Source organism: Myotis lucifugus, unplaced genomic scaffold, assembly GCF_000147115.1.
Source record: "Myotis lucifugus unplaced genomic scaffold, Myoluc2.0 scaffold_412, whole genome shotgun sequence".
NCBI classification, from domain to species: Eukaryota; Metazoa; Chordata; class Mammalia; order Chiroptera; family Vespertilionidae; genus Myotis; species Myotis lucifugus.
This window is the reverse complement of record NW_005871460.1, coordinates 878,061-901,385: the sequence shown is the minus strand read 5'-3', so window position 1 is coordinate 901,385 and position 23,325 is coordinate 878,061. Positions and strand designations below refer to the sequence as shown.

The following is a 23,325-nucleotide window of genomic DNA, read 5'->3' as shown; positions in this document are numbered from 1 at the left end:
AAAGCCTTATAAAGGCATAGAAAGTGGAAAATCTTTCACCCGGAACGCTACCCTTCGTGCTCATGAGAGAGTTCATAGAGGAGAAAAGCCTTATAAATGCTATGAATGTGGAAAATCTTTTGACCAGAGCACTACCCTTTGTATTCATCAGATTCTTCATACAGGAGAAAAGCCTTATAAGTGTAGTGAATGTGGGAAGTCTTTTATCCGGAGCAATGCCCTTCATTATCATCAAAGAGTTCATACGGGAGAAAAGCCTTATAAATGCAGTAAATGTGGGAAGTCTCTTACCACTAAGACTCTCCTTCATCAACATCAGAGAGTTCATACAGGAGAAAAGCCTTATGAATGCACTGAATGTGGGAAATCTTATAAAGGTAAAAGTGGTCTCCATTATCATCAGAGAGTTCACACTGGAGAAAGCCATTATGAGTGCAATTAATGTGAGGTTTCTCTCAGCCATATTTCTATATTCACTGTTCGCATAAGAGTACAAATGGGAGAAATTTCTTTGATGTGTAGGAAATGTACTTTCTTAGTTAGGACTTAACATTAGTACAACAAAATTTGTGAATCCTCATTTTTCTGAATTGTATCTCATATATTTAATCACCTATATTATGTAAAGTTCCCATAAGTGTTTTTGCTATTGTGTTTGTGTGTTTTTATGTTGGAACACTATGTAATTATCTTGAACGTTCTAATATACAGGATGTCCTGCCAGATCTATGTCCCTGCACATTTCTGTTGCTGAAGGTATTTCATCTGAACCACCTATAAGATCTCTACAAACGCCGTCAATCACCATCCTCATGTGCCCAGGGAAGCTAAGTCTGTTGTCTAATTTGTTGAAGAAAATGAGGAATACCTGAGCCCTTTGTTCTTTCTTGTTTCCCTGTTATGAGTTGCCACATAGGGCTGATTTCCATTGGCCCCCATAAACACGTTGCGGAGGTGTTGTAAATGTTTCCCTCCACGTCCTGCGTGGTTCAGGTTTCAGGGTCTGTAAGAGGAGCCACACACAAATGAAAGAGAAAAGACAAGAGATAATTTGGGAATATTGGGGGGCCAGGCGGGTAAGTCCAACTCAAGTGGAAGGACTTCCACCGGTGCTCAGGCAACACCGACCTTTTCTAGTCAGAGGTAAACAAGGCAGAGGTTACCATAGTTATACAGTTCTTTTCAGCAGTGGCTGTTGCTTAGGGAGAAGGAAGGAGGCGCATTGGAGAGCACTGAAGTTGAGTAGATGTGAGGGGCTGTCTTTAAAAGTTACAGTTTGTTTGCTTTCCAGGAGATAGCCTGGCAGATGTATAGGGAGGTGTCTTATTAGTATTTTCCCCAAGCCTATAAAATATGACTACAGAAAAAGTTATGTAGAGTTCAAAACAGAATTGTGTGAAGGGGGGGCGGGGAGGGAAAGAAACTTTCTACTAACTAGAGACCCTTCTGTGCCAAATATCCTTGAGGTGTGACAACAGCAGGGAGGAGGGTTAGCAAGAATGTAGCCTTGAAAGTAACTGATCTTGTTCAGCAGTTTGATCAAATGAGCTGTTTGAAGTAGAGGAGCCAACAATCTTGGGATTTAATTAGTAGGTGATCTCATATATTGTGGAAGGCCGCAGGTATAGATCTGCCAGTTATTTACAATACCTCCCGCACATTTAGAACCTAAGGCTTTATTGACCTGAAGAGTGACTACTTCTAGGAGACCAAATAAAGGTACACCAGCAATACTGGGGGCATTGTGTTCAAGGGGGATATCAGAAATGTGTCTGGGAGGAAATAAAACCCTCATTGAATTTTCATGACTTTATTTTCATATTTTTAAATTATTTATTGTCTAAAGTTTTACAAATTTCTCCTTTCTCCTATTTTGGACTCCCCCCCCCCCCCAGCCATTCCTACCCCAGGCAAGCCCCCACTGCCCCAGTGTCTGTGTCCATTAGTTATGCTAATATGCATGCATACAATCCTTCAGTCATTGAATTTTCTCTTCAACCGACAGTTTCTAACTCCCCAGTATGGAAAAAAAAATGATGGCATATACCAGCCATGGGCAAACTACAGCCCACGGGCCGGACCCGGCCCGATTGAAATGAATAAAACTAAAAAAAAAAAAGACCATACCCTTTTATGTAATGATGTTTACTTTGAATTTATATTAGTTCACACAAACACTCCATCCATGCTTTTGTACCGGACCTCCAGTCCAGTTTAAGAACCCATTGTAGCCCTCGAGTCAAAAAGTTTGCCCACCCCTGGCATATACTAAACCTAGCAAGTTCAGGGAGTCTGGCATGGCTTGATGAATTTTACAAAGTTAGAGGCCAAAAGTAACCATATATGATTTGAAGTTAAAACTTTCCAAGTAAAAGCAAGTCACAGGGCTACTTATATCCTATCCTTGTTTTAGTTTTTGTTTTTGCAAAGGTCAATTTTTACTTTATTGAGACTGTGTATTGTGTTTTTCGATCTGGGATAACATACCTTTGGATTTTCAGGGAAATATTTGTTTTAGAGACTCCTAAAGGCACAATCTCCCAGCACAGAAGAACACAGGCCCCAATTATTATTGTTATTGTGTTAAATATTAACTGTTAACTGTTCAATAAACTTTTTAAAAGTAGTTTATGTCTATTTTTTAAAAATATATTTTATTGATTTTTTTACAGAAAGAAAGGGAGAGGGATAGAGAGTTAGAAACATCGATGAGAGAGACATCCATCAGGTGCCTTCTGCACACTCCCTACTGGGGATGTGCCCGCAACCAAGGTGCATGCCCTTGACCGAAATCAAACCTGGGACCCTTGAGTATGCAGACTGACGCTCTATCCACTGAGCCAAACCGGCTACGGCTATGTCTATTTTTTAAAGTTTCTATCAAATCTCTGAGATTTCTCTCCTCAGGCCCACCCCATAACCCCAATTTATCATCCATAAATTTCATGAAACCCCAATATGTCTTTTCCATTGAGACTAACTTACCAGAAAGGTGCAAAACTGCCATTCTCCCAAGCAGTGCTCAATCTTTTCTTATTTTGCTTCCTAGCAATGTGGCAGGCTTGGTTCAAATGAACTTAGAAAAGTTCTCCACAGGTTTGGACATTTCTTACAACAATACCAAAAGCAATTGACTCATGTGAAGCAGGAGAAGGTTCCATGGAGGAGTATCAGCATTTCCAGGGACTCAACTGACGGAAGACAGATTTTTAACCACAAATTTAGAGCAGATCCAGAACCCAGCAAGCTAGAGTTTCCCCCTTGCTTTCAGACAACAGAAGAAAATGCTTAAGACTCAGGTGAATGTTTTTATTTTGTGTGTGTGTGTGAGTGTGCGTGCCTGCGCTTAATCCGTACCAGAGGATGTTTTTTCACTTTTCTTTTTTTACTGTCCCTCCAACTTGCCTCTGAGATTCTGCACTCAATGTCATGGTTCCATGTCTCTCCATTCACACCATCTGTTGTTTTTTTTTCCCCAATTAATTAGATTCCACATGTGAGAGAGATGAAGTGATGCTTGTCTTTCTCTGACGGAGTTATTTCACTGAGCAGGATGCTCTCCAGGTCCCTCCATGCTGTGTGATAGGGTAAGAGAGTCTTCATTTCTAGTGCAGCATGGTATTCCATGGTACAAAGCTTCCACAGCTTTGCCATCCAGGAGGCACTCTTTTCACAGCAGCAAGGCTTCAGGAATCTGGAGACAGGGCTGACATGTAAATGGATACATTAGACAAATATAAAGTATGAGTGTCTGTTTTGAGACATTAACTTTGTATAATGGACTCAAAGGACGCAGGTTAGAGGCAGGTAGAGACTTGAGCAACCTCTGCGAGCTATAGTTGGCCTGAAGAAGACACCTGCCAAATGTCCTGAATGAAGAAACAGTGCCTGTCATTCAGAATGAGCAGGTCCTGAAGAAAGATATGCAAAACCAGCCACGGGGATACAGGAGAAACAAACTTTCCCCAGGCATTACCTGCACTGAAGGGGCTAGAGGACCCTGAGTGTAGTTGGTGTGTTCTTGGGCTATTTGCCCCTCAATCCAGTCCTGGACTCAATTGAGAGATGCAGGACCCTGGCCTTGGAGCTTAGGAACTACAATACCCAGAAGGCATGGCAGGGAATGCCACCAGGCTGAGCCAATGGAGGCTCAGAAAAGGCACTTCCTTTTGGCCGCGTCTGTAGGGCGGAAAGGGGAGTCCTAGTGGCGGGATTTTGCCTTCTCAAATGTTTGTTTCCTGTGGTCACGTTTTCCTGGTCGCACAATCCCGTGGAGAAGGCCGGAGAGTGGTGCTCCCCGCCTCACAGCCCATGGTCGGAGCCTCCAGTGGTGCTCACAGCTCACACTTGGGATTGAAGCTCGGAGTCGCCACCCGGACCCACGCCAGGGCCGGGACAGGGACCGCCATTCCCGCAGCGGCTTCTACTCCCGCCCAGCTCAGGCCACAGAGGGCAATGGCGGCGGCCCCGCTGAGGAGACGGGCTGAGGTGAGTTGAGTCCCCCAGGCCCTCACCGCGTCCTCACACAGACACCACAGCCTGGGGAGGGCGCCTGTCCCGTCCTGCAGCTCAGTCCCGCGTGGAGGACCGTGAGGAAGGCGGAGGGGAGTGAGGAGTGTTGTGGCTTCTGAGGACACAGCAAGTGCAGGGCAGAGAGGACTGGGGTGACTTGCATCTGAAGGTCCCTGAGAATGTGGCTGTGAGTATTGACGGAAAGATCAGAGGCTGCAGGGAGGACGGCACAGACTCATTCGGGGCTTATTGGAATGAGTGGGATCCATCTGGGCCTGGGGTTGTCCTGGATCCGGCTGGACTACAAGCTCTCTACATACCATATGCCAGGTTCATGGGTGAGTCCACGGAGATCCAGTGGCATTGGAGCAGGGAGGGGGCAGACCTGAGGGGAATGAACTTGGGGACTGAAGGTGGGCAGGGCAGAAACATTTCACTGTGGTGAGTGCACATCTGGAGGAAGTGTGAGCTTATGGTCCCTGGGACTTGTTGTGCACATAAAGAAGTATAAACCCTCGCTTGGCTTTGTCTTGGAGACAGGATCTAGGAGACTGCAGTGGTTTTGCCTGGTAGGAAGGCTGGTGCCCTGCAGGCATTGCCCAGACCTTAAATGGCATTGCTCTCTCCCCTCCTCTCCCCCAATCCTTCCACCCAACCCAGCTGCTCTGCTGAGGGCCATCACAGTGAGTAATGGGACTGTGATGAGAGAGCAGCCTGCACTGGCATTAGGGCCTGGTGTCCACAGGAACCGGGTGCCCTGCAGGTGGTTGAAGGGGGGCAGATGTGTAAGGAATAGAATTACTGGTTCTCAGAAAGGCAGCTCTGGGTTCAATTGTCTCCATTCTGACAGATTGGCGTGACCTTTGAGGACATTGCCCTGTTCTTCTCCAGGGAGGAATGGAGCCTCCTTGATGAGGGTCAGAGACAGCTGTACCTGAATGTGATGCTGGAGAACTTTGAACTTATATCCTCGCTGGGTAAGACCCTCACTGTTACCGGTGACCTGGAATTGGCTTTTCTATTTCCCAGGCCCCATCCCCGGAGTGTGCTCTGTCCTCCCAGGTAGACTGTGGTACTGCTGGATTTTCCAGTTTCCTGGGTAGTTGCTGTCCTGGGGAGGGTTGGTCTGTTTCTGCTGCTCCCTTCTGTTCCTGAAGTCCCAATACTCCCCGCACCACTAAATTCACAGGGAAGGACTCGTGATTGGTAGTGTTGCAGGAAGCTTATAGAATTCCACCTTGATTAGTGAAGATAGCATTTTCTATATTCCTTTTGGTAATGTGTATATATTTTTTGAAAGTTGTCTCTACATCCTTATCCTGTTTATTAACTGTATTTTTTGTTAGTCTTTTGAATACCTTGTATATTTTATATATTAATTGCCTACGACATACAGGAACACATATTTTTGCATGTGCTTAATTGTGCTTTGCAGATATAACTCTCCCACACCAGCTTTTCTACAAAGTCCATGATTTTGGCAACCCTGCATTCAGCAGGTCTAGTGCCACCATGTTTATAGCAAGCTCAGGTGTTTAGCAGTTAAATATTGTTAGTGAAGTTATATTCACTTTGCTTTTGAGACAGAGTCACTGCATTGTTATTAGCCTGCAGTACAGTATTAACGTACCTTCATTATTCCCAGGGAACTCCCACTATTTGTGTGAATTTCTGTCTATATCGCAATATTCCCTTTATTGTGCTGATCAGAGCTGAATCCACAATATCTCCAAGAGATTCCTTGCTTTGGTTTGCAAGTATTTTCTTCTATTCTCTAGATTGCCTTTCATTCATTTTGTTCATTGCTGTTGTGCAGTGAAGACCCTATTTACTTTATTTGTTGCAGTGTGGACTGTTTATGTTTTCTATTTTGTGTGGCGGTTGGTGTCACATTCAGAAAATCCTGTCCAAAACAAACCTCCAAAACTTTTTCTCTAGGTTGTCCTGAGGAGTTTTAAGTTTTAGCGCAGACATTTAATTCTGTCCTGCAGGTTGAGTTCCATTTTATCAGTGCTGTTCAGTTTTGTTGTTTTACATGTGAATGTCCGTTTATACCAGCACCATTCATTGAAGAAACTATCTTTCCCTTCTTCTGTGGCTTGCAGCTTTGTCAAAGATTACTTAAAGTATGTGCCTGGGTGTTTTTGTGTTTTCTGTTCTGTTCTGTTGATGTATGTGTCTGTGTTTCTCCAGCAACACACTGTGTGCTTGCTTTCTCTTTGTAATAAATTGAAGTCAGGAGGTGTGATGCCAAGAGCTTTCTTCTTGCTCAAGACTGCTTTTGCCGAAACCGGTTTGGCTCAGTGGATAGTGCGTCGGCCTGCGGACTGAAAGGTCCCAGGTTCAATTCTGGTCAAGGGCATGTACCTGGGTTGCAGGCACATCCCCAGTAGGAGATGTGCAGGAGGCAGCTGATCGATGTTTCTCTCTCATCGATGTTTCTAACTCTCTATTCCTCTCCCTTCCTCTCTGTAAAAAATCAATAAAATATATTTTTTTAAAAAAAAGACTGCTTTTGTTGCCCTCCGGTGGTCCGTAAACTGCGGTTCATAAGCCACATGGAGCTCTTTGGCCCTTTGAGTGTGGCTCTTCCACAAAATACCGACTTCTGCGCTTGGGCCACAAAGTTTCAATCCCACTGTCCATGCGCGCCCGCACTTGGTATTTAGTGGAAGAGCCACACTCAAGGGGCCAAAGAGCCGCCTGTGGCTCGCGAGCCGCAGTTTGCCGACCACGACCCTAGCCCATTTGACTCAGTGGATAGAGCCCTAGCCGGCGGACTAAAGGGGTCCAGGTTTGATACTGGTCTAGGGAATGTACCTTGGTTAAGAGCACATACCCCGCCGAAACCGGTTTGGCTCAGTGGATAGAGCGTCGGCCTGCGGACTGAGGGGTCCCGGGTTTGATTCCTGTCAGGGGCATGTGCCTGGGTTGCGGGCACATCCCCAGTGGGGAATGTGCAGGTGGCAGCTGATCGGTGTTTCTCTCTCATCGATGTTTCTAACTCTCTATCTCTCTCCCTCTCTGTAAAAAATCAATAAAATATATTTAAAAAAAAAAAAAAAAAAAGCACATACCCCGTATGGAGTGTGCAGGTGGCACCTGATTGATGTTTCTCTCCTATCGATGTTTCTAACTCGCTATTCCTTTCCCTTCCTCTCTGTAAAAATTCAATAAAATATATTTTTAAAAAAAGATTGTTTTTGTTAATGGAGGTCTTCCGATTCCATTTCCAGATTTTTTATTCATTTCTTTGTAAAATACCATTGGAGTTTTTGGAATTGCATTTAATCTGTAGTTTTCCTTGTGTATGATACCTATCTCCACCATATTTCATTTTCAGAGCCTTGAACACAGGTTGTATTTCAACTTATTTGTGTTTTCTTCCATTCCTTTCATCACTGTATTTTAGAGTTAGAAACATCAATGAGAGAGAAACATCGATCAGCTGCCTCCTGCACACCCCCTACTGGGGATGTGCCTGCAACCAAAGTACTTGCCCGGGACTCTTGAGTCCGCAGGCTGACGCTCTATCCACTGAGCCAAACCTGTCAGGGCGTTTTATCACTGTCTTATAGGTCTCACTGTACAGATGTTTCACATTTTGGTTGAATTTATTCGTTTGGGTTTTATTGTTTTTTGATTCTTTGGTCAATTAGATTATATTCTTCATTTTTCCATCAAAGAATTTCTCATGAGGTTGTAGAAATGGAACTAATGGTGGCATGTTTATTTTGCCTTCTGTAACTTTTCCGATTTTAATTCTTTATTCTTCTTTTATCTTGACCTGAATAGTGAGGATATTTTTTCCACTGATTGTTTTTTTAGAGAGAGAGTGAGAGACAGAGAGAGAAACAGAAACATCGATTGGCTGCCTCCCACATGTTGCCTCTACTGTGAGTGGGATCGGACCTGCAACCCAGGTATGTACCTTTGACTGGGAATCAGACCCTCGCCCTCCAGTGCACAAGGCAGCACTGTCATCAGTGAAGCACAGTGGCTAGGGATATTGATTTATTCTTTAAATTATTTATTTATTTGTTTAAATATATGTATTTTTTATTTCCCAGAGGAAGAGGAGTCATTGATCCACTGGCTCCTGCATGAACCCCCACTGATGATTGAGCTCACAACCAGTGCAGGTGTCCTAACAAAGAATCGAATTGTGATCTCCTAGTTCATGAGTCAATGCTCAATCAGTGTGACATACTGGGCAGCATTTATTGATTGATTTTAGAGACAGAAAGGGAGAGAGAGAAACAAAGAGAGTGAGGCATTGATGTGCTGTTCTACCCATCTGTGCATTCATTGGTTGTCCCCTACATGTGCCCTGATGGGGGATCAAACCCACAACCGTGGGGCATCAGGGCTACACACTCAACAACTGAGCCACCTGGACAGGATTCTGAATTTGTTTATTAATTTCAGGAGCTCATAGTGGGATCTTGACAGATTTCTCTATGGAGGGTTATGTCGTCTCCTAACATCAACATCTCTTATGATGCTTTGTGGTTCATAGTGACAGGTGTAATGTCTTATCTTTAATTTCTTTTTTTACTTATTTGAGGCTTGGGTTTTGTTTGTGTGTTTTTCTATAGTGTAGCTAACGGCTCGCACATTTTTATATCTTTTTTTTAAATATACCTTTTAGGTATTCCTTTCTTTTGTCTTGTCTCTCTTTTATTTATGTTTGTTCTAATATTTATGGTTTCTTTCCTCTGAAACCTTTGGTTTACTTTCCTGTTGTGTTTCTAGTTTCCTGAGGTGCCATGTTAGGTTCTTTGAGAACTTTTGTGACAATGTAGGCATTTATCTCTATAAAATTTCTCCTTAGAATTACATTTTCTTTTTTAAAATACATTTTACTGATTTTTTACACGGAGGAAGGGAGAGAGAGGGATAAAGAGAAACATAGATGATAGAGAAACATCGATTCAGCTGCCTCCTGCACACTCCCTACTGGGGATGTGCCCGCCACCACGGTACATGTCCTTGACCGATTTTGAACCTGGGACCCTGAAGTTCTCAAGTCAACGCTCTATCCACTAAACCAAACCAGTTAGGGCTACATTTTCTGAATGTTATACGTAAGCTTTGGTAGGTTGTCTTGTTATTTACTTTGCCTCTAGACTTTTTGAGATCTCTTTTGTTTTTGGCTACCCTAAAATTCTTATGTCTTTATTTATTTTTTATTTTTTTCATTTATATATATATATATATATATTTTTATTGATTTTTTTAAGAGAGGAAGGGAGAGAGATAGAGAGTCAGAAACATCAATGAGAGAGAAACATCGATCAGCTGCCTCCTGCACATCTCCTACTGGGGATGTGCCCACAACACAGGTACATGCCCTTGACCGGAATCGAACCTGGGACCTTTCAATCCGCAGGCCGATGCTCTATCCACTAAGCCAAACCGGTTTCGGCCTTATGTCTTTATTTATTATTCCTTTTACAGAGAGAGGAAGTTAAATGGAGGGGGGGGCGGTAGACATGAGGGGGAAACATTAATTGGGTGCCATCTGCACAGTTGAAAACCGTTTATGGAACCCACATTCTGATATGTGCCCTAACCGGGAATAGAACCCTACACCCTTCAAAACACAGGACGCTGCTCCAAACAACTGAGTCACACTGGCCAGGGCATTGTGTGGTGTTTTGAAACAAAAATTTCTGGGTTTTTGGAAAACAGGCCACTAGAATCAATGAGAACAAAAGCACAGTGGCTTATAGTGGTACCGCTAACACGTTATTTTATTTATTTATTTACAATATATTTTTATTGATTTCAGATAGCAAGAAAGAGGGAGAGAGAGAAACATCAGTGATGAGAGAGAATCATTAATTACCTGCCTCCTGCATGTCGCCCAGCTGGGAACAATCCCGCAACCAGGTCATGTGCCCTTAACCTGAATCGAACCTGGAACCCTTCAGTCCACAAGTGAATGCTGTATCCACTGAGCCCAACCGCCTAGGGCTGACCCACTTTTTAAAAAAATATATTTTTATTAATTTCTGAGAGGAAGCGGGACAGAGAGAGAGAGAAAAACATTAATGATGAGAAAGTGTCACTGATCAGCTCCCTCCTGCATGCCCCCTACTGGGGACTGAACCCACAACAAACTGGGCATGTGCCCTTGAGTGGAATGGAACCTTGGACCTTTCAGTCCACAGGCTAACACTTTCCACTGAGCCAAACCGGTTTTGGCAACACAGGCTAACACTTTATCCACTGAGAAAACCAACTAGGGCCGACCCTTGATTCCTTTATTTATTTATTTATTTATTTCCTTAGTTAGTTACTTATTAACCCTTTTTTAAAAATATATTTTATTGATTTTTACAGAGAGGAAGGGAGAGGGATAGAGAGTTAGAAACATCGATGAGAGAGAAACATCGATCAGCTGCCTCCTGCACACCCCGCACTGGGGATGTGCCCGCAACCAAGGTACATGCCCTTGACCAGAATCGAACCCGGGACCTTTCAGTCCGTAGGCCGACGCTCTATCCAATGAGCCAAACCAGTCAGGGCTAACCCTTTTTTTTGACCTTGGGTATCTTCAAATGTGTTTCCTCACCCAGTTTCCTGTCATCCTTTCTATGCAGTTGTCCTTATTTGGTATTCTGTATTACTGTGTGTCTTCATGGTACTCTTATTCCCATTTCCTGTGGGATTTTTTTTCATGGATAGCTGTCTACTTACTCTGGAGTGGGGAAAGATTCTCTGTCTCTGATTCTGCCATCTTGCTGATGTCACTCACATAGGTCTTTTGCCTGTGATCTCATTTGTGGTTTGTTGTTGTACCACAGTGCTCACCATACCTCGTTTTAGGTTTTCTTTTAAGATTTGCATCATTTTTCCCATGCTCAACTTGGATTTAAGAGGTAAAATCGTTGTTGATCACAGGAGAAACATGGCTTTATCAATGACAGGGTAGACCCAGAGGCAGTCTTGCCTTGGTGAAGGGCTTCGTGGGCAGTTCTCACGCCTGGGCTTTGTTACATTCATAACTAGGAAGTGATTTTGTTCAACAACAAAAAGGTTTTATTACCATTGCCCACTCCTCACCCAATTCTAATTCTTCTTGCTTAGTGTTGACACTTTGCCTATGACTCAATTTTAATAGTGATCATTCTACTGGGACTCCCAGCCCATGGATAACCTGAACCTCTCTAAACTTTGCACCTCTACCTCTTTCACACATCTCGGCTTTACTGCACTCCAGTGTTGTGGCATGCCTGCAGAGCCTTAGAGTGCACATGTATTATATTAACACTGAACATCACATACTTTACTATGATTGATATTTTATGGGTTTGAGCACTTTGAAATTATTTAACACAGACTCATATCGCCAGCATGAAAGTTTCTAAAGGAAGTCAGTTGTGGAGTACTAACGAGCATACCCTGCCTGTCTTCTTTTTATCCCAGCCTATGCTTCTGTCCTCCCTTGGTGAGATTTTGATCATCCAGTGACCTTTTGGGCCATGTTATATATAACAGCCATTTCCTGAGAGTCTCACTGACTTGTCTTGAAAATCATTGTATGGAATCATGTCCAGTTGTGACATAACAATTGAGATGAAGATACTCTGTTTTTATCAGGTCAACATGCACTTCACCTGCGTTTCTTTTCTTCAGGTTGCTGCTGTGGAGCAGAGAATGTGGAGGCAACGACTGAACAGAAGGTTTCTGTAAGATTGTCACAGGCAAGGAATCCCGATTTAGCCTTGTCTTCCCAGAAGAGCCACCCCTGTGAGAGTTGTGGGCTGGTCTTGGGAAACATTTTCCACATGATGGAGGGGCAGAGAACACAACACGGACAGATACTGTTGAGGTGTGGAACGTGTGCAAAACGATTTTATTTCCATGGAAAATTTCACCAGCAGCATGGGAAAGAGAAGACTTTCATTAGAGGTGTGGACAGGATCTCACTTGCAAACAGCTGCAATTTCAATGTGTCCCAGAATTGTTTCACATGCGGGCAGGGTGAGCAGGGTGTCCTAACCGTGCCAGGACATCTCCACCTAAAGGCTACTCAGACCAGGGACAGTCCAACTGCAATTTTGGCATGTGGGATGACGTTTCAAAGGAGAAAAAATTATTACAGTAGAAAAGAATGTAAGAGAGACATTAGTTGTACCCACACGTTTATTCAGGAAAAAGGTGTCCGTCTTGGAAGTCGGTGTTTTGTGTGCTCTGAATGTGGAAAATATGTTACCAAATTTTCTAGCTTTCATTGTCAACAAAGAGGTCACACTCGAGAAAAGCCTTATCAGTGCAGTGAATGTGGAAAATCTTTTGCACGGTTCAATGCCCTTCGTGATCATCATAGAGTTCATACAGGAGAAAAGCCTTATAAATGCAGTGAATGTGGAAAATCTTTTGCATGGAGCAGTGCCCTTCGTTCTCATCAGAGAGTTCACACTGGAGAAAAGCCTTATCAATGCAGTGAATGTGGAAAATCTTTTACCACTAAAACCATCCTTCAAATACATCAGAGAATTCATACAGGTGAAAAGCCTTATAAATGCAGTGAATGTGGAAAATCTTTTACCACTAAAACCATCCTTCAAATACATCAGAGAGTTCATACAGGTGAAAAGCCTTATAAATGCAGTGAATGTGGAAAATCTTTTGCATGGAGCACTGCTCTTCGTTCTCATCAGAGAGTTCACACTGGAGAAAAGCCTTATCAATGCAGTGAATGTGGAAAATCTTTTACCACTAAAACCATCCTTCAAATACATCAGAGAATTCATACAGGTGAAAAGCCTTATAAATGCAGTGAATGTGGAAAATCTTTTACCCAGAGCATTACCCTTCGTGTTCATCAAAGAGTTCATACGGGAGAAAGGCCTTATAAATGTAGTGAATGTGGGAAGTCTTTTACCCGGAGCAATGCCCTTCATTATCATCAAAGTCTTCATACGGGAGAAAAGCCTTATATTTGCAGTGAATGTGGGAAATCTTTTACCACTAAGGACATCCTTCATCAGCATCAGAGAGTTCATACTAGAGAAAAGCCTTATAAATGCACTTAATGTGGAAAATCTTATAAACGTAGCAGTGGTCTCCAGTATCATAAGAGAGGTCACACCGGGGAAAAGCGTTATCAATGCAGTGAATGTGGAAAATCTTTTCCCTCTAAGACCAGCCTTTATCAACATCAGAGAGTTCATATGGGAGAAAAACCTTATCAATGGAGTGAATGTGGGAAATCTTTTACCACTAGCAGTGACCTTCGTTATCGTCAGCGACTTCATTCAGGAGAAAAGCCTTATCAATGCAGTGAATGTGGGAAATCTTTTACCCAGAGCTCTCACCTTAGTATTCATCAGAGAGTTCATATGGGAGAAAAGCCTTATAAATGTGCTGAATGTGGGAAATCTTATAAAGGTAGAAGTGGTCTCCATTATCATCAGAGAGTTCACAATGGATAAAGCTATTATGAGTGCAATTATTGTGAGGTGTATCTCAGCCAAATTTCTAGATTCGCTCTCTGCATAGGAGTACAAATGGGAGAAATTTCTTAGATGTGTAGGAAATGTGGTTTCTTAGTAAGGCCTTAACAATAGTACAACAAAATTTGTGAATCCTCATTTTTCTGAATTGTATCTCATATATTTAATCACCTATATTATGTAAAGTTCCCATAAGTGTTTTTGCTATTGTGTTTGTGTGTTTTTATGTTGGAACACTACGTAATTATGTTGCACTTTCTAATATCAGGATGTCCTGCCAGATCTATGTCCCTGCATATTTCTGTTGCTGAAGGTATTTCATCTGAACCACCTATAAGGTCTCTACAAACGGCGTCAATCACCATCCTCGTGTGCCCAGGAAAGCTAAGTCTGTTGTCTAATTTGTTGAAGAAAATGAGGAATACCTGAGCCCTTTGTTCTTTCTTGTTTCCCTGTCATGAGTTGCCACATAGGACTGATTTCCGTTGGCCCTCATAAACATGTTGCGGAGGTGTTGTAAATGTTTCCCTCCACGTCCCGCGTGGTTCAGGGTTCAGGATCTGGAAGAGGAGCCGCACACAAATGAAAGAGAAAAGACAAGAGATAATTTGGGAATATTGGGGGGCCAGGCGGGTAAGTCCAACTCAAGAGGAAGGAATTCCACCGGTGCTCAGGCAGCACCGACCTTTTATACTCAGAGGTAAACAAGGCAGAGGTTATCATAGTTACACAGTTCTTGTGAGTTTCACCTGTTTTGACCATAGTTACACTTCCTGCACTTCCCTCAGCCCATTACTTCCCAGGTGAGATCTGGGGAGTGTTATAAGGTCAAGCCTAATTATGCTAAGAGGACTGAGCCCTCTAAGCTGAGACTTGTTTGTGACTTTGCCAGCAGGTCGTCCAAGGCTCAACCCTATATCGGTTCCCCACACAGAGGGACTGCCATTTTCAGAAACACTTTCCCTAGATGCCAGTGATGAATTTATTGAGTGCCTGAGTCATCAATGGAAGAACTGCCAGTCTCTGTTCTGTTTGGTTTGTAAAATAATGAAGGCTTTTTCCTAAGAAATGTTGGGTGTTCTATTAACTTTATAGGTTAGTTTATAAGGAGATCTGGGCTTTCCAAGCATGATGAGTTGAAAAACTTTTTTGGGGTGTCAACCATTTTTGCCCTTGGGGGAACCGTATGGTTCAGAAATTAGCTCAGCAGTTGTTGTCAAATTTACACTGCTGCCCATATTTTCCTAAGAAACACGGTGGACACTCTAGTTCTCATGTGAAGATGGATGATTTGAGAAAGAGATCACTCCAAAGAGGGGGTAGCTGTGAAAACCTCAAGTATGTCTGGGAGCATGAATTTTTTTCTTGTTTGCAAGGGATGCCAATAGATGTGAAGGTATCTCTTGCCCACGTTTTGCAGAGGGCCATGTGCCCTAATGCCTACAATTTCATGGGTGATGGTCACTGGTTTGAGGACCATAGCAGTGAGGGGGAACCCTTTCACTTCAGGAAAACTGACCTAATTGTTGTTGGACGAGACTGCAGCCCATTAGATGGAATGGTCCTCACCTAACTGTGCATCCAGGAATTATTTTGAGGAAAAGACTACAGGAGCTGTGTGTACACAGACCTGAGGGACCCCAGGCATGTTTATCTTCCCTGGAGCAGTCATTGTCATTTATTATAATCAAGATGTTTTGTGGCTCTTTTGTCTTCTCAAATGTTCCCATCAGAGCCATTGGTGCTCAGGCAGCAAAACAATGATGGAGACAGAGGCTGTCTTTACTCAAAGTATGTGGCTTTGTGGGTTTGGGTGAAAGTTCTTCATCGTTTGTTACATTTTCTGTACTGACATGAGACTCACCCAGAGGGTATATGAATGTGGAATGAATATAGAATTGTGAAACCTGTGCTTCAGAAATAGGTGAACATACATTTGTTTTTATCTTGAACCATTTTTAACAGCTGTAATGAGTAAGTTACATGTGTTAAGTATAGTGTTTCATAAATCTTGACATGTGCCAGAAACTGAAACCATTATTATAGTCATAATGCTGACTATATGTTTCACTGTGTATTTGCTTCATGTCCTATTTTAACCTGTTCCTGTTCTTCACAGCTTTCCTAGTTTCCATGGATTTACATCCCATTTTCATAGGAAACTTTTTTTAAGTATTTTTCTGCTTTAATTTTTTTTTCATAAATACTTGGAGATTTTTTCAAGTTATATTAGTACCTCAAGGTTTTTTCTAATAGATATTATTTTTTTAAAAAAATATATTTTATTGTGGAAACTTTCCAGAATGCTCGGTGTGAGGTGGAGGATCGGGACATTGGTGGGATAAGGACACATTTGTAAAATCTTATTCAATAAAGGGAAAAAATTAAAACCAAAAAAAACCTGTTGGTTGAAATTTAACCCTGATAGTATGGCTTGTGTCTTAAATAATAAGGAAAATAAGACAACTCCCATTCCAGAGAGGCCTTAAACTATGCCCCAGACAGAGTTGTCAGTGCTGACACCCAGACAGTTGCCAGGCCTTGAGATATGGTCTCATGGCCCCTTCCCAGCACGCAGGCCTTCTTTCTCAGAAGGCCCGGAAGTCTCATTCCAAATTTGGGAGACAGAGGACTGGAAAAAGTATAAATAAAGAGAGTTTCCTCCATGTTGGGGGCCCAGAATTTGAAAGACACATTTTTCTCTGGGCCTGCACAGAATTTAATAATAAAATGTAACTCCTGTAGTCGGCACTGCAGTTCAGCCTCATCTTGGCAGGGTGCTGTAACTGTAGTCGCTGGCCAGCTTAATAAAGGCTCCTAAATCTTGACCTGAGTCCCTGGTGCTCCTCTGCGGGTCACCCCATTACAGAGAGGAAGGGAAATGGGTAGTGAGTTAGAAACATCGCTCAATCCATCAGCTGCCTCCTGCACCACCCCTACTGGGGATGTGCCCACAGCCAAGGTACATGCCCTTGACCAGAATCAAACCTTGGACCCTTCGGACCACAGGATGGCACTGTATCCACTGAGCCAAACCAGTTCAGGCTCTGAGAGGTTTTCTTATCATTGATATATCATCATCAGTTTGTCCATTTTAATATTTGGTTATTTCTAACAGCTGGTACAAACATTTCTGTATAATTCCTCATATGTATATAAGTGTTATTTACCTTTGTCAAAAATTCAGTGCATAATCTGGGTTTTTGAGTAGATGAATGTTTAAATTTACTGAGATTAGCAAATTGTGATCTCAATGGAATATACCACCAGGGCCATTGTAGCTCAGTGCTTGGCCATCATCTCATGGAACACAGGGTTGTGGATTTGATTGCCAGTGGTGATATGTGCCTGGCTTGTGGGCTAGATCCACAGAAGTGGGTGTGCAGGAGGTGGCTGGCCGATATGGCACTCTTTCATCAATGTTTCTCTCCCTCTTCCTTGTCTCTAAAAATTAATAAACTATTCTTTAAAAATAGAAAATAAACTTTAGCTGATTATAGTTTTTTACATTTTTTTTCAGCAGTGTGTTAGGGATTCACATTCTCCACATCCTAGAGCAAAATTTGTTCAGTCAATCCTAATTTATTTAAACTTTTTTGGGGGGAGGTTTATTGTGCTGCCTCACTGTTGGATTGTATTTTTCCTAAGGATTTGTGGTGAGCATTTTCTCAGAAGTGTATTTGCTGAGTCTGTATCTTTGTTAAAACATCATATGTTCTGCCTAATGTGCTATGAGTTTTGGCAATTTTCTTTAACAATAGGATTGAGAACAACAAAGATGGATGTTGGAATTTCACTCATTTTGTGCCTTTTTTACTTTGGGAAATAAACATTTTTTGTATTAGAATAATATGTTTTAATATTTTTTACTTAAAAAATTTAATTGTCCTAGTTAGTTTGGCTCAGTGAATAGAGCATCAGCCTTTGGACTGAAAGGTCCAGGGTGAGCTTCTAGTCAAGATCAGCTGCCCAGGTTGCAGGCTCAATCCCCAGTGTGGGGACTGCAGGAGGCAGCCAATCAATCAATCATTCTCTCTCATCATTAATGTTTCTGTCTCTCTACTTCTCCCTTCCTAGTCTGAAATCAATAAAAATATATTTTAAAATATTTTAATTTATTTTACTAAATTGATAAGTATACTTAATTGATTTTAAAAATATTTTTAATGATTTCATAGACCAAGGGAGGTGGAGAGAGAGAGAGAGAGAGAAAAAAAAAAACAATGATAGCCAGTCAAGGGGACTCAGTCTACCTATGAATCAGGAGGTCAGTTCCTTTTCCCCTCAGAGCACATGCGTGGGCCCCTGCTAGATCCCCAGGTGGGGCTTCCTGGAGGCAGCTTATCACTGATTCTCTCTCATCGTTGATTTTTCTATCTTTCTGTGCCTTTCCCTTCCTCTGTGAAATCGATAAAATATTAAAGAAAATTGAGTCCCTTATCTTAGAAAAGAAACATCAATGATGCCAGGGAATCATTGATCGCTGCTTCCTCCACACCCTACTGGGGATGGAGCCTGCAATCCGGGCATGTGCTCTGACTGGGACTCTAACCAAGGACCTCTTTGTGCACGGGTGGAAGCTCAAGCACTGACCCGTGCCAGCTGGGTGAGTCATTACTTTTTAAATGCTATGCCCTGTGCAATGAACACTTTTAATTTTAACCTGCACTACTAACATTCTCCATTGCTTTCAGAACACCAGTCATCTGATCCTGCACTAAGTCCTTGCTTTGTAGTCTTCTGCATTTTCCTTGTCTCCTGTCATGGGGGTTCTTGGATTGGAACAGATCTCTCAGGAAGGCCAGAGGGCATCTGGGTGGCAGGCTGTTTTAGAGTCCCAAAGCCTATACAGCAAATTGTGATCCTATACAGTAAATAGAAGGGCAGTGATCAAACTCCCTATGCCCTGGATCAGGCATACTAGATTTGAATTTCAGATTCTCTATTATCACTGGAACTTACAGTGAAATAACCCCTTCTGCTGGTCTAAGTCAGTTTCCTCCTGTGAAAAACAAGTATGAGGTATGTCCCCATGCCAGAGTTATTGGAGAAGGTCCAGTGGTACGGTGTCCACATGCAGTAACGCAGCTGTGCCTGCAGCCTGCCTTGGCTCCAGCAACTCCAGCCACTCCCTGCAGAGACATTCCCAGGCAGGCACTTCTCACTCCTTTGTCTTTGGGTGCATTTTAGTGAGAAATGGGACCTATAAGAAGCCGCTGACACTGTTGCAGGGAGGCAGGTGCTGTGCCACTCAGGTCTCATTGTGGTGCGTCCCATATCAAATTGCTGAGTAAGTTCAGCGTCAGAGCAATGAAGTCAGCTCCCCAAGTTTACACCACAGACAAGTGTCAGATTCAAGGGGCTGGATATTAACCATTGTTTTCTCCAGCGTCAGACAAAGTCTCTACCACTGATGTGCAGCGGTTGCTGGAGCAGGTACAGTCTGAGGCCCAGGGTGGCTCAGCTGCAGCTCCTGTTTCCATGGCTGCAGTTATGCTTTTCCTCCCATTCCCTTTACATCTCAGACCACTTACCCTTGGCCTCCCTGTGTGTATGGGAACACCATCATTTCTCAGCTGCAGTGGTTTCTCCAGGGAAACTTCTTTCAGAGTGAGCTGCTGTTTGTCTACCTTCCCTCTGACCCCAGCACAGACTATGACCCACAGGAGACCTTGGTCATTAGGGCTGGTCTCTGCACTTGTGCCCACATGATGGGTGTCATGCTGCCATTCTGTTTACTGGGGTGAATTTCATGCTTCTGTTTGACCCTTCAGTTTGACACTCACCCTTCAGGGGAGGATACACTTTGATATGAATTCTGCAACCTAATATTCGGAAGTGATGCTGGAGTCCTACATGATCCTGGTCTCATTGGACAGGTGCTCACCTCTTACTCATGCCTAGGACCCACTGCCCATGTGATTCCATCCTCTATATCCCTACGGGCTGAATGAGACAATGGCTCTCACCATGTTTTCCCTGCAGCCCGGATCATATTCTGGAGCCTTGTTCTCCTTCCCAGGCTCCTGTGCCTGCACCCTGGGTCTTTGGTTTGGAACAGAGTCCTTTTGAGGACAAGCCCTCACCGCAGTGCACAGCACACTGGGCCACCACTGAGGTCCTTACTGTGCTTTTCCTGACAATCTACCCTAACTGACTCTTTACACATAACATTTTTTGATTGTAGGTTAAGTTGGCTTTTCAGATGATGGTGTTTGCCGTTTTGGCGTGTTACTCTTTGAGTCGTCTCCATATACTAAGCAGTCAAGCTCAAAGGCTAACCAGGAGCCATATAAACAAGGTTTAAGTTTCTGTGGGCCACAAAAAAAAAAAACAACCTTAAATTTTCATAGAAATGTAGGTTTATCTCGATAGGTTGAATACAAAGGGCTGCTATAAATGAGTGATTGTTAATGAATATTCGTTGTGCGCCCCCTGCAGCCTGGGGGCCCCACCTTTGACATGCTTGATGTATACAGTAGGTGTACATGTTCATAACTTTATGATAGTTTTCCCCTGTTAATCTGTGTTATATCCATTTAATTTAATTAATTTTTTTAAAAAATATATTTCCATTGATCCCAGAGAGGGAGAGAGAGCCGGAAACATCAATGATGAGAGAGAATCATTGCTGGGCTGCCTCCTGTGTGCCCCACACTGGGGATCAAGCCTGCAACCAGGGCATGTGCCTCTGACCAGAATTGAACCAGGAATCCTTCAGTCTACAGGCCGACACTCTATCCACTAAGCCAAATCAGCAAAGGTATCCATTTAATTTTTAGACTATCCTAAGAACCTAGAAAAGAAGGGAAAATTATTTTGCCTCTGCAATATCATTTCCCTCATCTTCTTTCACAATCACTCCCTTAACTCCACAAAATTAAGGAATAGTGTTAAGTTTTGGGCGGTGATACAGCCTGTGAAAGAATTCACAACTGGGGGGTAGGGGAGGCCAGGGGATTATCAAGGGCGGGGTAAAAAAAAAAAGGACACATATGTAATATCCTTTGTAATACTTTAGGCAATTAAAAAAAAAGAATTCACAACTAAACGGAATGCAGAGAGGACGTTTATTTTACTTTCCAAGAGTGGAAAAGGCCAAGTATTGCTGGTCAATTCAGGGCAGGGAAGAAATGGTGGCTTCTGCTTTTCAGCAGTGCCTGTCACTAAGGGACAAAGGATGGAGGGGCCTTGGGCTGAGCTGAAGTTGTGTAGATAAGAGGGGCTGTCCTTTAAAGTTACAGTTTGGTTTCCAGGAGACAGTCTGGCAGATGTTCTTCGGAGGTGCTTATCAGTTTCTTTCCCAGTCTTATAAAATATGACCGGATGCCCTAACTGGTTTTGCTCAGTGCATAGAGCCTCCGCCTGTGGACTGAAGGGTCCTAGGTTCGATTCCGGTCAACGGCTTACACCTTAGTTGCATGCATATCCCCAGTAGGGGGTGTGCAGGAGGAAGCTGATAGATGTTTCTCTCTCATCGATGTTTCTAACTCTCTATCCCTCTCCTTCTTCTCTGTAAAAAAAAAAAAAAATGACCGGAGAAAAAGTTATGAAGAGGCATGTTTGAAGGTGTGGAGGAGAGGAAACTTTCTACAAACTAGAGACTCCTTGGTGTGAGTTACCCCTGAGGTGTAACAACAGCAGGTAAGAATTTAGCCTTAAAAGTAGCTTATCTTGTTCTGCAGTTCGAACAGAGGAGCTCTTTGAATTAGAGGAGCCATTAATTTGGGGTTTAATTAGCAAGTGCTGCCATAACCGGTTTGGCTCAGTGGATAGAGCGTCGGCCTGCGGACTGAAAGGTCCCAGGTTCGATTCCGGTCAAGGGCATGTACCTTGGTTGCAGGCACATCCCCAGTAGGAGGTGTGCAGGAGGCAGCTGATCGATGTTTCTCTCTCATCGATGATTCTAGCTCTCTATCTCTCTCCCTTCCTCTCTGTAAAAAATTAATAAAATATATTAATTAGCAAGTGCTTCTCATAAATTGTGGAAGGTCACAGAAAAGAAACAGAAAGACCTTCTTATCCTTACAAATACCTCGAGGACTTTTAGAACCTAAGGCTTTATTGACCTGAAGAGTGAATACTTCTAGGAGACCAAATAAAGGGACAGGAGCAGTACTGGGGGCATTATGTTCAGGAGGATGTCAGCAATGGGTCCCAAAGGAAATACAGCACTCAGTGATTTTTCTCCTGACCTCATAGGTTTTAACACCACAGTATGGACAAAAATGATGGTAAATAGTAAATATAGGAAGCTCAGGTAGCCTGGCATCACATAGTGAATCATACAAACTCAGGCCAAAAGTAACCACCCAGGATCGTTTGAAGTTAAAACTTTTTAAAGAAAAGCAAGTCACAGGGCTAGTTATGCCCTGGCCTCCTTTTTTTGGTTTCGTTCTGTTTCTTTGCAAAGTTCAATCTTTACCTTATTGAGCATGTCTATTGTCTTTTTGCATCTAGAATACATATCATTGGATTTTCTGGGAAATTTCCTTTTTTACAGACTCCTAAGGGCACAATCTCCAAACACAGAAGAACTCAGGTCCACAATTATTATTATTGTTGTGTCAAATATTAAGTGTTAACTGTTGGAGAACATTTTAAAAAGAAGTTTTTGTCTACTTTTTTTACTTTTTGTTTAATCCCAGGGATTTCCCTCTTCATTCCCCCATTCTAATTTATCACCAGTAAATCTCAATTAACCCCCATATGTCTTCTCTTTTGAGTATTATGTATAACCCTAACCTGTTTGGTTCAGTGGATAGAGCGTCGGCCTGTGGACCCAAGGGCCCCAGGTTCGATTCTGGTCAAGGGCATGTACGTTGGTTGCGGGCGCATCCTCAGTGGGAGGTGTGTAGGAGGCAGCTTATGGATGTTTCTTTCTCATCCATGTTTCTGACTCTCTATCCCTCTCCCTTCCTCGTTGTAAAAAATCAATAAAATATATATTTTTAAAAATGTATAAAAAAAGGTGCAAAACTGTCATTCTCCTGAGCATTACTCAACCTGTTGTTATTTTTCGTCCTGGCAAATGTCGCCAACTTGGGTCAAATAAACTTAGAAAAAGTCTCCACAAGTTTGGACATTTCTTACAACAACAGCAAAAGCAATTGACTCATGTGAAGCAGGAGAATGTTACATGGAGGGGTATCAGCATTTCCAGGCACTCAACTGATGGAAGACAAATTTATAAACACAAATGTAGAGCAAACCCAGAACCCAGCAAGCTAGAGCTTTCCTCTTGCTTTCAGAGAACAGAAGAAAATGCTCAAGGCTCAGGTGACTTTGTTTTTAGTGTGTGTGTGTGTGTGTGTGTGTGTGTGTGTTTTAATCCTTACCTGAGCAT

At 42.8% G+C, this 23,325-nt stretch overlaps 1 protein-coding gene and 1 pseudogene across 1 annotated transcript in view; both read left to right on the top strand.

The window, feature by feature from the left end:
- LOC102419975 (putative uncharacterized zinc finger protein 814) overlaps nucleotides 1-876 on the top strand; it is a 52,089-nt gene extending 51,213 nt beyond the window's left edge. The window contains exon 9 of the mRNA XM_023743753.1: nucleotides 299-876. Coding sequence (XP_023599521.1) covers nucleotides 299-442 — 144 coding nt within the window. The 3' untranslated portion in view covers nucleotides 443-876. The remainder of the gene's footprint in view (nucleotides 1-298) is intronic.
- A 4,573-nt stretch (nucleotides 877-5,449) lies between these two features.
- On the top strand, nucleotides 5,450-13,990 carry LOC111823164 (annotated as a pseudogene).
- The last annotated feature ends 9,335 nt before the right edge of the window (nucleotides 13,991-23,325 follow it).